The 15,380-nt window shown below is 57.4% G+C and overlaps 1 protein-coding gene across 1 annotated transcript in view; it reads right to left on the minus strand.

Moving 5' to 3' along the window:
* Nucleotides 1–1,408: 1,408 nt before the first annotated feature.
* ASS1 (argininosuccinate synthase 1) overlaps nucleotides 1,409–15,380 on the minus strand; it is a 48,234-nt gene continuing 34,262 nt past the window's right edge. The window contains exons 13-16 of the mRNA XM_024562219.3: nucleotides 11,756–11,887; nucleotides 6,772–6,928; nucleotides 3,050–3,115; nucleotides 1,409–1,695 (exon numbers count right to left, since the gene is read on the minus strand). Of these exons, the coding sequence (XP_024417987.1) occupies nucleotides 1,650–1,695; nucleotides 3,050–3,115; nucleotides 6,772–6,928; nucleotides 11,756–11,887 (401 nt within the window). The 3' untranslated portion in view covers nucleotides 1,409–1,649. The remainder of the gene's footprint in view (nucleotides 1,696–3,049; nucleotides 3,116–6,771; nucleotides 6,929–11,755; nucleotides 11,888–15,380) is intronic.

Genomic DNA, 15,380 nt, shown 5'->3' on the forward strand with positions numbered 1-15,380 from the left:
TAAAAATGTGACTGGAAAGAAATATCCCAAGTATAAGCAGTGTTAGTACCTGGGTGGTTGGATGCTGGGTGATAGTTATTTCTACAGGATTGTTATTTTTCTAAGGATGACACAGCCTACCTATCACAATGGTTAAGGACATAAATACACAAGATTTCGGGTGTCAGCTAGGCCAAGGTTTGGTTCCTGGCTCTGTCACTAGCTAGCTGAGTGGATGCTGGCCAGTTTCTCTGCATCCCAGTTGCCATGGAGATAAAAGCATCTACCTCATAGTACGGTTTTGAAGATTCAATGAGATCATGTGAATAAAGAATACAGCAGAGTATCTGCCACAAAGTTAACATTCATCGAGTAATTCATTGTTACTTTTATAATCAGAGAAAAAAGTTCTAAAGGTGAAACTTCCTTTGAAGGAAACCCCCATTGACAAAGGAGTGGAGTGGAGGTCAGAACCAGGGAGGGCCTGGGGCGACCAGCACTCGAGTCCACCCAGTAAAGGTGCTTTAGGTTTTACGTAGGAGTAACTCGCTCCCCCAGCCTCAGCCCCAAGTGGTGATTGGTTATGAGAACACCAGGGTGTCTTGGATAATCCAGGTTAAGAAATGCCACCAGCTTTGTGTGACATGTACCAGCATGGGAACCGGAATTCTAAATCCTAGACCACACTTCCCAATTCTTCCCCTTTTCTTCCATCCTCTCCCTCCCTGCTTTTCCAGGCAGGAGGCATCCCACATGCTTCAGTTTACTTATCCTCAGTCTGGCCACTTTTCCAGGCACAATTCCTGGCCGTGAGATTCTGATTGGCCCCACTCCACTTGGGTGTCCAGGGTGCTCCAATCAGATATGACCAAGGGGGTGGGCTCATAGTACCAGCATGGCCTGTTGGGCCCCGTTCTGTGAAGGAGCAGTAGAAGGAAGCGTGTAGCCCAGGTAGACACCCGAAGGGGCCCCCTCGGTTCTGTGCCTGCTCTATTCACCCCTCTCATCGGGCTTCCCTCCTTACTCAGGGTTCTTCTTCCCCCACAAGTTAGGCTCCTGAAGGGCACCCAGCCGTGGTGGCTGAGACTCACGTGGCCAGCCACGGCCTCCACTGTGGGCAGGACAGCTCCCAAATATGTCACCTAACCTCTCCTTGGTTTCCCTGGCACGTGTCACAGGGCCACAGTTGGTGACAAGTGCCAGGCTGCTGGGCTAGGATCAGACCCAGGTGGGCACTTCTGGGTTCCCTGGTTTTTTTGCTGGAGAAGAGAGGGGTCCATTTTTCCACATAAACAGATTCTCAGGCAAAAGGTGGCCTTCGGGAGCACTTAGAAAACACAAAGGTTGGTCTAAGAAAAACACGATTGACTACACACACAGACACTGGCATTCTTAACCCTGTCTCTGCGGAAATAAAGAAACAAAAGACTAATGCATCTTCTTTTTAATTGTCATTTTACAGCTCCTCACTGTAGCCAGCCCCCAACCTTCCCTTCCCTGACCACTTTTGTAGGCTACAGGGGACCCGGGAACAAAGCTGGGGCCCGGCACCCCCACGACGCCGCCAGCCCCGCCCCGGAGAACAAGTCACAACTACAAATTATCACAATTAGCGCTCCTACTTGGGCGACGGGCGAAGTGAGGAGGCCCACTCCTCATTGTCAGCTGGTCTATTTGCCGGTGACCTTGCTCTGGAGGCGATGATATTCCTTCAGCCTGTGAACCAGATTCAAAACAAAGAAAAATGTAAATTAACAATAACAACATGCACTCAGTTCAATTAATTCAGGCAGAGCTGGGGTGCGGGGGCAGCTGGTTGTTAAGATGTGTGCGAAGTTGTCTCCCCCCCGTTCCCTCTCGTGCCCTCCAATCAGGGGAAGGTAATTAATTCATCGTAGGGAGACCACGTTGCTCGTCATTGTGGAAGACAAAGCTCTTCACCGGCGATGGGAGAAATGAAGAGGCCATTATGAAAACCCGGTGTGTTTGGAGCCATTTAAAAAGGTTTATAGCCATAAAATACAAACAGAGGGCGGAGGGGGCAGGGCAGTGGGAGTAGGTGGCGGTCAGGGGAGCGCCCAGGGTGGTGGGGCTGGATTCTGTGTCTCTCCCAGGCTTGGCTTGGGGGACAAGAGACTGTGTTCCCAGGGCACGTGTCAGGGAGAGGAGAGAGACTGGTGCCTTCTTCCTGACCCCAAGCCCCAGGAGAAGCGCGGTGGTGATTAAGAACCTGGAGCAGGACACACAGCCCTTCTGGACTCAGCTCCACGGCTTCCTGGCTGTGTGACCGTGGCCCAGTTACTTAACCACTCTGGGCCTGTTTCCGGAATTGTAGGTTTGTGTAGGAATTAAATGAGATAACCTAGGAGATGCCTAGAAGTGGCTCAGTCTTTGGTAGCTGCTGGCAGTAAGTGACCCTGTTTGCCCTTGTGTGTGCCAGCCCCAGGGCCACACCCAGGCTGGGAGCCTGCCGCCAGGCTCCTCCTGCGGGCCAGGCTCCAGGCCCCACGCTTGACTTCCACAAACTCCCATCGCTTTCCCCGAACCGGTGAGGTGGGTACAGTTTACAAGTCACGTGGGGTTCCCACATGTCCTGAAGGGCTCTGAGACCGACCGCACTGCAGTCAGGATTTGAACCCCAGTTTGAGTGGCTTCAGATGCGTGCCACCCCACTGGGTCGTGGCTAGGATGGCTTCTAACTGGACCTGCAGCCTGGGTAAGGTGACATGAAGGCAAGAGCTGGCCAGGTGACCTTCTGAGGCTCCTCTCTAATCTGCCCAGGAAGGGGGCTCCTGGTGGAGTCCCTGCAGCTGGGGAGGGTGCCACTAAACGGCAGAGGCGAAGGGCAGAGCCCTGGGACCCAAGTGCCCAGGACCCTGTTGGGTGTCACAGCTGTGCCTTGTGGCCCCACTGAGAATCAAGCAGGCCCTGAGGATGCCGTGAACTGAGGAACGGGAAGTGGGGGGGCTTGTCTAGGGCAGAGCCGAGGTCAGAGTGGTCCAGGTCCCAGCAGAGTCTGCCCCCCACCTCTAGGGGGTCTGAGGACCCATCAGGGCCCAGAGCTCCTCACCTCAGGGAGTTGATGTTGATGAAACCGGTGGCATCGATCGGCTCATAATCGCCCTGCACGTTCATGCTGTGTGGAGAGAGCGGAAGCCTGTCAGCACTTCTGGCGCCCAGGGGACCTCTGGGGCTGGGCAGAGCTGCCGCGCCGCTGGGAAGCACAGGTACTGGCCAGCCAGTGCTCACACTGCCCCGGCAAACTGAGGACACACCTAGAGCCAGCCCTGCCCTCGGGGCTGTGGCGGCTCTGAGCAGTGTCCAGGAGCAGCTGATGCGGTCCGGGGGCCCGGGGGCCGGAGGCCAGGGGCTGCCCACGGGAACAGCCTCGGACTGGCAAGCTGCACAGCGGCCCCTGGCATTCCCCGCAGGATCTGCCCACCGAGCTGCCTTTCTCCTTGTTTGCCCAGCCAGTGAGACCCTGTCTGACCCCTTCTCACACCCGGACACCCACCTCTGGCCAGCGGCCATGGAAAGTGCCGGGTCAGCCACAGCTTTCTCACGGAACAGCTATTTCCCCCCGTCTATGGTTGCCATATTCCAGTCTTCACCTTTTTGGGTGCTCCCACTGAGCTGTCCCCTGAAACCCTTCCCAGCTGCAGCTGTTCGATGGGACCACCTCTGTTTCCCCCCCAGCGCCACCCCCACCCCATCACAGCACTCAGGGCAAATCCCCAGCCTGCACCCCGAACTCGGGTCTTGCACTAGAAAATGGGGCTTCGCATGGAATGATGAGGTGGGCGCCTGGCATGTGGGAAGGGCTCACTGTTGCTCACACCGCACACTCATTCATTCACTCATTCATTCATTCAGGTATTTATTAAGCACCTACTACCCAACAGGAGCTGTGCCAGGTGCCTGGGAAACAGGAGCAAGACAAGATCGGTGCCCATAGGTGGGGCGGGGGGAGCAGACATGAGCAATCAATCACCCATCTGTTAGTTATGACTGTGATAAGCTCTTTGAGGACAAGTTCAGGGCACTGTGGTCCCAGATCTGACTTCGCAAGGCCACCCCTTCTACATCCATGGCCCCCCTCCATGCCTCTGGGGGAAAGGGGGACCCTCCTGTTTCTCACGGACCCCTTCTTACTCCCTGCCCTGAATCAGCCCCTTGTCCTCCTGTCTGCCAAACTCCAGCCTCAGGACACAACAGTTTCAAGAAGCCTTCTCGGGAGAGGTAAGATTGGGGAGGGGGAGGGCAGAAGGGATCTGCTGTATTTTTATTTTTTTTCCAGCCACCCTGAGGCTGTCTGTGTCTCTGACTGGCTCTTTGTGGACTGTGGACTTTTTACAACAACAAGTAGGGTCTCTGCCCCCCACCCCGCCCCAAACATGGCGGGGCTTGGGCTCTGTTGCCCTCCCCTCCGTGCCCTGCCCTGACCTTCGTGGGGCCTTGAAGCTGGCACATGGAACTCCCACGCCCCTACCCCTCCCTCCTCGCCACCTCTGAGGGCCCATCCTGGGCTCAGGTGGCCAAAGCCAGCAGCATCCAACCAGTAAGTTCCCTGTAAGGGGACATGATGTCAGACTTCAGAGGGGCTGCAGTTTGGCACCCTGCACCGGGCAGAGGAAAAACTGGACCAAACTAAAGCATCAGCCTACAGACACCCGCCTCACTCCCACTTCTAAGTCACCTGGTCCCCTGTGCAAGGGGCCTTGTGCTCAGTCTGGGGGTGCCTGAGGGGACAGGTCAGGGGCCCCCTCCCACCTCTCAGCCTATGCATCTGTCCTTCTGCCCCCATCTCTCACATGTCAAAACAAACGCCCTCCCCTTCCCCCAACAGCCCCCCAGATCACCCCACAGCCCTGCAAGGTGAGGCCACGTTCAGGGTCAAACTTATCCTGCGAGGCTGCCGAAATGTTTCCAGAGGTGTTTCTCAGGCACTGAAAAACCTCTTTTTAAAACTGTGGTTTGGGGTTGGGGTGGGGGGATTGGAAAAAGAGTTTACAATGATTTTTTTTCCACCTCCCCTGACGGTCTACAGAAAACCTCTATGCTTTTATTTCTGTTCATTCGAGTGGCGCTGACCTGCTCTATAATTACGTTACTTTCTACCTACTGCGCCGCGGCATTTCCAGCTCTGCTACCTCTCGTGGCTTCCTCGCCGGTCCCTGTGACGCTGTCACTCAAGGGCTTTCAAGTCAGCGATGTAGAAATCAAAAAGAAAAGGGAAATAGTCGGAGACACAGTGAGAATAAATGCTCCTGCTTTTCTCTCTTTTTTTCCCCTTTCCCTTTTTACTTTATTCATTTAATCTCCCTGAGTGAGACTCTAAGGCTTAATGAAGGGTTGGACAGATTATTAGAGGCTGTTGATTTGGAGGGGGAGGGAAGAAAGAGCCAGAGAGAGAAAGAGAGAAGATAATTTGACATTTACCCCGACTGATCTAAACTGATTCGGTTATATTTATGGCTTATAAAGTGTTTAGAAAGATTGAAGGGGGGAGAAACTCAACATGGCAAAGAGAGGGAAAGAGAAAAATTATATTGACTGCCAAACAAAACTCGTGCGGTAATTCTTACCTGTCCCCCGGGGGGGCAGGGTGGGGTGGCAGGGAGAGCCAGCCTCAGCCTGAGCAAAGCTGGGCCTGGGGCTTGAGTCAGGAGCGGCTGTCTGTCCCACAGGGGTCTGTCCCCCCCTCCCGCTGGGCCAGGTGACCCCTAAGAGGCGTTGCTCCTCAGTCAAGGCCACTCTCTCATTCGTGATGTAAACAGCGGTGCAGCTGAAGGCCACCAGCTACCTGTGACGCAGCTGTGCCTGCCACACTCTTCTCGGGGACTTGGGCTGGTGCATCGTGGGGACCCCTCAAGATTCTCTGCTCGGCGCCTTCCTTGTCTAACTGACTGTCCCCTCTGTCCCCTCTTGGCTTCAGAGGACAGGGAGATGCCTGCCACTCCCCAGTGTCCTCAACCACCGTCTCCTCCCTCCCCTCCCCTGCAGGCCCACGTGTCCCGGTAGTTCTCTGGGCCTGTCTCAAAGAAAACCCGTCCTCAAGGGCATGGTCCTTCCTCAAAAACATTCTAAACTCAGTATTTGCCGCCGTAATGTACCCAGCTGCTTATGCCTAAAACCCCAAGGTGCTTCTGGACCTTTCTGTCTCCCTCCACATCCCAGCCCTTTTGATCCCACCTCCTAAATATCTGCCAAATCCGTCTGCTTCTCTCTATTCCCAGAACCGTCAACAAGGTGAAAGCCACCCACGAGCGTCCGGGAGCCCCGGCTTCTGCAGCGGCCAGTGCCTACCTCACTCACATGCATTCTCTAGAGCAGCCAGAAGGGCCCTTGAAACACACACACGGGTCATGTCCTTCCCTTTCAGATCTGCCTCCAGGACCCTCATGCTCCGGCCCCTTCCTCCTTGCATTCTTGTAGTGGCTGGGAAGTTCTGGATTCTTCCAAGGCTCAGAGCCTCTGCCCAGGACACACTCTTCTCTTTCTAAGATCATCTCAAAGATGACTTCCTCAGGGACTCTTCCCCACACCCCGGTGACCACGCCCAGACAGAGTACCCTGCATCTCCTCACAGTCTGGAGTCGCCTTTCCTAACTCTGCCTTCAGGGGACGGATCAACCGTGCCTCCCACGCCCTCAAGCCTGTAAGTCCCACTGGGGCGCAGGTGGCACTGACCGTTGCCCTGTGCCCTGCCCAGCACTGTTGAGAAAGCCATTCAGAAGGGGCACTGGACACCTGAGCGTATGCTGGCAGGGGTGCAGATGCGGGGACACGTACCTCACCAGCTCCTCGTTGTACAGGGACAGTGGGGACTCTCGGCCGAGGATGTACACCTGGCCCTTGAACACAGACACCGTGACCTTCCCTTCCACGCGCTCCTGCGACTTGGCGATGCAGTGGCGGACAAACTCACACTCGGGGCTGTGCCAGAAACCTGCGGGGAGGAAGCAGTGCGGGCACTCGGGAGGCCGCCTCCACGCTGTGGCCTCAGGCCAGGGCCTGGGGAAGGGCAGCTGGCCACACCCCATCTTGGCCTGGGTCTGCCTCCTTCTCTGCCGCACCAACGAGCACACCAAGGGGCCAGCCCGAGGGGCCCTGTCCTGCGACCGTGTGGCTGAGGAGTCCTCCCGGTCTCTGCCATGCAGTCACCCCCCCGAGGGTCGGGAGGGGGGTGCTAACCCACTGCTCAGGCCACCCACTCAGGGAGCACCGTGGGCAGGTAGCAGGGACACAGCAGTGACAGCACCCCGTCCTTTGCCCACAGGGAGCTCAGTTTTATGAGGGTGACAGAGTTATCAGGCAGGAGATCAGGTGAGACTCAGGCAAATGCCACCCAGGGCCCAGTGATGGGGGTGCCCAGCAGCTGGGCGGCTCTTTGGGGGCCAAGAAGACTGCCTATGCAGCCTTCACTTCTCTGTGCATCCGTCTGTGGGGGGCGATGAGTCAGTGTCCCCTCCTGGGACTAGTGGGTTCACTGCGGGTGGAGGCCCTGGGCCCAGAGCCGCAAAGAGGCCTGCCCCTCGGGAATCAGTGAACCGTCGTCTGCATCCTGCAATATTTTCACTGCAGATGTAACATTAGCAGGCACTCTGCTAGGCTCTTCACATGCACTCGCTCTTTGAATCCTCACACAGAGCCCATGGGAAACTCTCTCGGCTTCTCGCTCTTCTGGGTGAGGACCTGAGGGAAGCCAGGCTGCAGTGGGGGGCCTGGGGCTGACCTCAGTTGGTCCAAGTGGTAATGACCTTTCTTCGCATGATACCCTTGGAGCTTTCCTGTCTGTGGCTGGAACACCAGGTCAGGTGCCTGAGAAATGAGCTACCGCCCCCCTCACCGTGCTGGGTCCCCAGGGCTCTCAGGCCAGGAAAGGCTGTGTGCTTGCTCCCTGTACAGGCAGGCTCAGACCTGTGGGCAGCCAGCTCCGGCTCCTTGACAGCTTCTGTGGAAGGGCCAGCAGGTGGGCTGGCCAGGGAGGGGGAGGGACGGGACAGCTCGAGGGCTAGGATTTCTCTGAAATGGAGCTGGGAAGGTGAGCCCACCTGGGCAGCTGTGGGGCCAGATGGCTTGTGATCCCCTGCCCTGATAAGAGGCCGGGTCAGCCCAGGGTCCGGGGCTATTGTCGGAGCCTGGGCCTCTGAGGGCCTGTGCGGAGGCTCTCAGTGGTAGGGAAGGAAAGTAGGCTTTGTCTGCCAGGGGGGCGTGCAGGGGCAGGGGAGGGCCGGGCCCGGAGAGGAGAGGTTGGGTCCTCACTCTCCAGGGACCTGCCATCTGAGTTCACATCCCAGCTCCACCTCGACAAGCAAGGTGATCTCTCTGTGCCTCGGATGCTCGTTTGCACAATGAGATACTGTTACTACCCCCCCTCCTGTGGGTGCTGTGGGCTCAACAAGAGGACTCAGGACAAGCTCCGAGCATTTTGCATTTGAGATTTGAACGCGGCCTCCACCAGCCCTCACTGTGTTCAGGGAGACAGATGCCCAGGATGGGAAAAACTTGTCTGAAGCCCCTCAGTGACACCCTGAGACAGCAGATCCGGCTGAGTGCTCCTGACTCCGGCCTGGACCCTGGCGGGAGGGGACCCTGATACCCTCACCTCCTGCCATGCCATGGTGCCCCGGGCTTGGCCATCTTCCGACAAAGTCGGGATGATGAGGCCATTAAGTTCCTGGCTAGAAGACAGGCAGCAGACAGAGACAAGATAGGGGACAGAGACAAGATAGGGGACAGAGATGCCTGTCGGAGCTTCTGGCCTGGGCTTTATCTCAGGATCTCCTGTCTTCATCCCATGGGGGTCTCGTGCTCAGATTTCCTTTCCCAGCAGGTCCAGTCTGGGATGGGGGCAGGGACCTTGTCATGCGGTGTGGGGGACACCTCACATGTCCCAGGCCTATGCACATGTTGGGGCAGGGGGCCAGGGCTGGGCCAAGCAGTGCTAACGGGGATGACTACCTCTGTGTGAGTTGAACATTACGCCCATTTCACTGCTGACACAATGGAGGCGAGGGGAGGTGAGCTGCACCCCCTACACGAGATGGGTCCTGAAGCTGGGGTTCTGTCAGGGTGACCCCCTGGGGCGCGGCAGGGCCTCTCCGGACAGAGGCTGTTCCTGGAGGGACAGGGCCTGTATGGAACCCATATAGGCAGACCAGGGTATTTGAGGACGGGGCAAGAAGAGAGGGAGACAGCGGTCATGGTAACCAGGGCATCTCGGAGTGGGGCTGAGGCAGAAAGGCTTCCCATGTCTCAGTTTCCCTGTCTGTGCCCCAAGACCACAGGGGCTCTGAGGAAGCCACATGCCATCGTGAAGTGGCGGGCTCTGTCACAGGGGCCAGACAGGACTGGGAAGAAACCTGGCCCAGTGCCCTGTACAGGACGGGAAACTGAGGCTCAGGGTGGAGACAGACCTGCCCAAGTTCATGAACCTCACCAAAGGCGAGATGGGATGGGAAGAACTTGTCTGAAGCCCCTCAGTGACACCCTGAGACAGCAGATCCGGCTGAGTCTCCTGCCTCCATGCCCAGCAGCCATGCCAGGTGTCCGTGGTTATTTAACATGAGCGGGACTGGTGCGGGGAGCCAGGCTCTGCTCTGGACGCCTCATTAATCCCCACACATCTGGGCCTCACTCCAGCACCTTATTAGCCCTACTCTTCGGGTGAGGAAACTGAGGCACTGGAAGGTTGAGCAACTTGCTCAAGCTAACCCCCGGTGTATAACATTTATGTGAAAACTCTCCTCCAACAGCCCCTCCAAGCTCTGGGGGGACAGGCTGCTGCCTGAGGCCAATCTTGACATCTCTGGGAGCCCGGGCGGCAGGTGCACCTGGGAAAAATTGATGTTAATCTTAACTACCCAGGATAAGCCTCCAGTGCCCTCGCCTCGTCCCCTTCTCCTCCACCCTGAGCTTTTTCCTCCTTTGAAATCTCCTAATCACTGTAACTCATTTTGGGATTTGGAGGGCTTGGCAGGTGATAGAGCAAGAGTACAGCCCAGGTGGCCAGTGGAGGGGCACCGAGCCCACATCCAAGGGCCAAGCTGTGCCTCAGACACCGGGGCTCCTCGTGCATGCCGCCAAGCCCATGGATCACCCCTGCTAATGGCTCGGCCCACCTTCCCTTCCCCTGGGATCTGCTGGAGGGGCCGAGAACTTGGCCTCTGAAGCAGGCCTGTCCTGGGCTCATAGCCACCTGTCAGGAGCCCTGAAACCTTGGACAAGTGTCTTCCCCTGCCTGGGGCCCAGAGTCCTCACCTCGGTGCAGCTGAGAGTAGGTAACACTGGTCAGTGCCCAGTTCCGGGTCCCACAGCGGGACAGGTGGCAGCTGTTCCCTCTGGGAGGGGAGGGAGGCTGGCGGCTGCCCCCCACTCATCCTCGAGAACACCTCTGAGCCGGAGGCCAGCCAGGTGTTCCCTCCGTCGCAGCCTGCCATGTCTTAATGACTCTCCTGCTTTGTAACCCAAATCCACCTTCCAGCACTGAAACCCTGCGGAGCCAGAGAGTCCGCGGGAGACAATGGTATTTAAACACCTGTCTGTACCTAGGAAGGGGGGTCGGCTTCAAAGCCGCTGGAACAATGGGAGGGAGAAATAACACCAGCCAATAACCACAAGTCTTACTGAAATCCCAAAATGAGTTACAGCGATTAGGAGCTTCCAAAAACCCCCGAACCTCAGGGTGGAGAAGGAGGGCAGTAGAGGCTCCTCCGAGTAGTCATTATTCCTGTGAACTTTCCCCGGCGCCCCTGCGGGCCGGGCCCCTGCAGGTGTCCAGATAGGCCTCAGGCACCAGCAGTCTGTCCCCCCAGCAGCTCAGAGGGGCTGTTGCATGTGGTTTCTCTCATCGGGGAGATAGAAACGGGATGGAGCAGGTCAGCAAACGTTTCTGGGAAGGGACTGGAGAGCATCCTGGGCGCTGCAGGTCAGGCAGTCCCTGTGGGGACTACTCCACTTCGGGGAGCTCAGAGGGAGCCCCAGACAACGTGTAAACGAGTGGGCAGAGCTGTGCTCCAAAACTAGTCATGGGCCCTGACACGCCTGTACTTTTCACCTGTCATGAAATAGTATTATTTAAAGAAAAATTGCCAGCTCTGGGACAGCAGGTAGTCTCCCCACCTGTAAGAAGGGAACCCGCCCACACTGCACACTAATGTCGCCCCTGGCCATGGCACGTGTGGGCTGGGCAGGCAGCTGTCCTGGTGACCCCCCAGTGACTCCGGCTCACACGTGGCCCAGGCCTGGGGCCGAGTTCTTGGCCAAGGCAGCCTGTCCCTGGTCTGAGGCAGTCTGGCAGTAGCTCCAGGCTCTGCCTCCAGACAGCCTGACCTGGGGTCAAACCCAGCGAGCCCACTTCCCCCTGTGTAACTTTGTGCAAGCTCCTCCCACTCCAAGCCTCAGTGTCCTCATCTGTAAAAGGGGCTGGCTGCAGCTCTCCTAGGAAAGATGGGAAGACCCCCGGGACAGTTCGCGTCCCACACAGTGCCCGGCACTGGCACGTGCTGAATAATGGTCAGCTGCCCTGGGCAGGGCACAGGATGTACCCTGGGAGGCACAGAGATGGTGGACGGCAGGGCAGCAGACCCCTCGGCGGGACTGGCATGCTGCCTTTGACAGTCTGTGAACAGGGCAGGTCCAGGCATCCCCCCCGGCTCCCTCGTCCCCCCTTCGACAACCTGCTTGTTTCAGGCAGTGGCCCTGGGCAGCGGCCCTGCGCAGCGTGGGACTGGAGCAGGGCGCGGCGGGCCAGGGGGCTGCGGGGACTACGCACCCGTGTACACCAGCTCTGCGAATTTCAAGCCCAGGCCTTGTTTGATTTTGCGCACTTCCCGATCCATGGTGAAGGCCTCGATGTCTAAATGAGCATGGTAAAGGACCGTCCCCGCTGGGGTCTCGTAGATACCTAGCCATTTTTCCAGGCAGGGGGAAAAGGAGAAAAAAAGAGAGAAACGCATGAAACCCAAACTGTCAGCAAATGACAAAAAAAAAAAATAATAATGACTCGTCTGACAGGAGACGAGCCGGTCGGACCCATTCACTCCCAGCTTGCTGCAAAATGCATCTGTCATTATGTTCACGCTGCGGCCACGACAGTCCACTCTGCGGCTTGCGGAGAAAATGTCTGGCTGCCCCCCTTTGAAGAGGCCCGCAGACGCTGGAAAATGACAGGGTTCGGAGCGGCTCCCCCCTTTCCCAACGCATGCCCACCGGCCCGCGGCTGAAAACCTGTAATTAAACCCACGACGGTGGAGCCCGGGCCCCAAATACCCCTTCCTCCCTTCCTCCAGGGAGCCTGGGGAGAGGATGGCTGTGCACACGCGTGTACACGTGTGTGCACACGCAGGCCACTTTCTGCCAGGGGCTTCTCTGTAGCCGTGTCCTTGCAGAGCCATGCGGACCGCTGAGGTGGACGGCTTGAGCTCCCCTGTGCTGACCCCACTGCACGGGTGGGGAAACTGAGGCCTGAGAAGGGATGTGTCCCAGGGGGAGCTGGGAGCTGAGTCTGGGCTGGAGTCCCTGACCAGCGTTGTCTGCGGCATGGGGGTCAGCTGGTGGCGGGGACCCAGGCCCGCCGTCTGGCTAAGAGCCCTCTGGCAGGCTCAGTTCCTCCATTTGCTAAACAACCTGCTTGGACCAGATGGGAGGAGCAGACCTGCAGGGTGTCCGACTGGGGGCGGTGCTGGCCCCTCACGTGAGAAGTGAGAACACTGAGGCACCGGGACGCGGAGCTGCCTGTGCACACGTGGCCAGACCCCTGTTGGCCGGCCCTGCGGCCCCTCAAAGAACGTTCAGGTGAGCAGGTACAGCCGCCCTTCGTGGCCCCTGTGGACGAGGGGGAGCAACGGCCCCACCCCCACGAATCTACCCCAGAAGGGGCCTTTCCCCCACCACGCAATGTTCCAGCAGCAAAGGGGTAGGTTTCAGTTATCCTTGCAAACTGGTTGTTGAATAAAACAGGAAGGACCGGCACCCCCGTGTTCATCAGCAGCATCGTTCACAACAGCCAAAAGGTGGAGGCAACCAAACCACTGATCAGTGGAAGAACGGATGAACGAAATGTAACCTAGCCACATGCTGAAGTGTCACTCAGCAATGGAGACGAAGGACACCCTGTCACCTGCTACAACACGGATGATCTCCGAGGACATTAGGCTGAGCAAAAGGAGCCCAAGTCACAGAAGGCCAAGTCATGTGCGATTCCCCATGGATGAGATCCCTAGGAATCAAATTCAGGGAGAGAAGAGAGAATGCTGGTTGCCAGGGGCTGGGAGTCAGTGTGTAGTGGGGACAGAGCTTCAGTTTGGGAAGATGAGAAAGTTCTGGAGACCCTGGAGATGGATGGAAGTGATGGTCACACAACAGCGCGAATGTACCTAGTGTCCCTGAACTGAACACTTAAAAAATGACTAACTTGGTAAACTTAGTTATGTATGGTTTACTGAGATTTTAAAAAATCCTTTAAAAAATGAAAAAACCATAAAAGAGATTGTTTTCTACCGTGAACTCCAAAGGGGACGTGGGCTAAGTCGATGTGATTAGCCAAAAACTCCTCCCTCTGCCAACCCCTGCCCCGATTGCTTCTGCAGCCCTTGATCTGTAAGTCTGGGACTCACAGAAATGTCAGAACTGAAGGCAAGGCCCTTTAGGGTTGTCCCGGCACTGTGTTCTCCTGACTGGAGGCTGCAAACCCCGAGCTCCAGCAGATTCTCAGGCAGGAAGGGGCCCAGCGCATAGAACAGACAGCCCAGCTCTCTGTAAACCCTGCCCCCACCCCAAGCAGTCCAGAAAAGGCTAATCTGGCGCAACGGCTAATTTTACAGGTGGGGAGACTGAGGCCCAGAGGGGGAAAGGACTTGCCCAAGGCACACAGACCACCATCTGGGTCTCCCATCTCTGCTCCAGGTGGCCTCTCAGGGCCTTGGCCACGTGGTCAAGTGCTCGCCAGACGTGAAAGGCAGCACCCAAGTCTCACGTGCTGAGGCCGAGGGGAAGGACCTGGGTTCTCCCTGAGACGCCGAGAGGCCTGTCTCAGGGGACACATGTGACAAAGAGATCAGGCGTTGATACGATTACAACGCGCCCCGAAAGAGCCTATCCTGTTTCACTGGGCCTGAATCCGAGCTGGCCTCTGGGGGGAAATGGCCGCCCAGCAGGACAACATCCATGGCCCTGGGTTGCTCCTCAGGCCGCGCTCACCTCATCCTCACCCTTGTAAACACGGCTGAAGCAGACTCCGGGCCATTGCTGCAGAGTGGCTCAGAGACAGCCAGACGGGGTTAGGAAGGCTGGCGGAAGTGGAGGTGGATGGATGGCGGAGAAAAGCCTTTGCAATAGCTCCGGGGGGCGGGGAGGGTGTGGGGGGAAGACACGGAAAACCTATGCAGCCTGCCTACAGAGACGGACATGTACAGAACGTTTGGAAAGATCTGCCCCCCAAAGGGCAAAAATCACCACAGTGGTAAAGGGGTAAGCGTTCAATTATCCCAGGAACTTTATCACCAAGAACAGAGCATTTTCTCAAGAGTCACCCAAAGCAAAGGCTGCCTGGTCCTCTCACTCATCCTGGCACAAACTAGGAAGTCAATATTCATTGGTTCGGAAACAGCCTTCTCACGGTTAGTTTTGCCACCTTTTGGAAGACACCAGAAACTTTCAAAGCCGTCCTAACATTGGCACAGACCGCCGCAACAGCGCCACCCCAGGCAGGCCAGGAGCAGGGGACTCATTTTCGGAAGCTGGCGGCCCGTTTTTTCCTGCCCTTGGCTGAGCCAGCTGTGGGGTGTGGTACAGAGCTGGGGACCAGAAGTCCCATACGACTTGCCCCTTCACAGAGAGGGCTCAGCTTGGCTGTGTGTGTGGCCCAGGCCTGCTCAGCCCCCTTGGGACCCCAGGCAGCCCATCTGGAAAGTGACATAGTTGCAGTTTGCTGCTCTTCCTTCCAACGTCCACCTGCCCAAAGGTGAGTACCCAGACACATTGTCCTCCCTGTCCCCAGGGTGGCGTGCGTGCCGATGGCTTTGACTCTAGGACACTGTAGCCAGCAACCCAGCATCACCTCCCGATAGGGCAGAGAGGGGACAAGGCCAGTGGAGTGCAGGGTTCGAGGAAGAATCTAGGCTTTCCAGCGAGGAAAGGCTGTGACTTGCCTGAGGGCTCCCCCACTGCTGGCTGCCCCCCAGGGAAAGGGCAGAGCACCTCTCAGGCAGAGCTACCCCCTGCCTGAGCCCCCAGACCCAGCAGCAGAGAAGCCGCCGGCGCGGCCGGGAGCACTCCTCGCAATGAACGGGCCTGCTCCTTCTCGGGGAAGGTGTTCAAGTTCACGGTGACCGATCAGAGAGCTTGTTTTCAGGGTGCCGCCGTTGCACACGAGCACACGTGTGTGCGTGTGCATGTGA

This window comes from Desmodus rotundus, chromosome 1 (assembly GCF_022682495.2).
Source record: "Desmodus rotundus isolate HL8 chromosome 1, HLdesRot8A.1, whole genome shotgun sequence".
Lineage (NCBI taxonomy): Eukaryota > Metazoa > Chordata > Mammalia > Chiroptera > Phyllostomidae > Desmodus > Desmodus rotundus.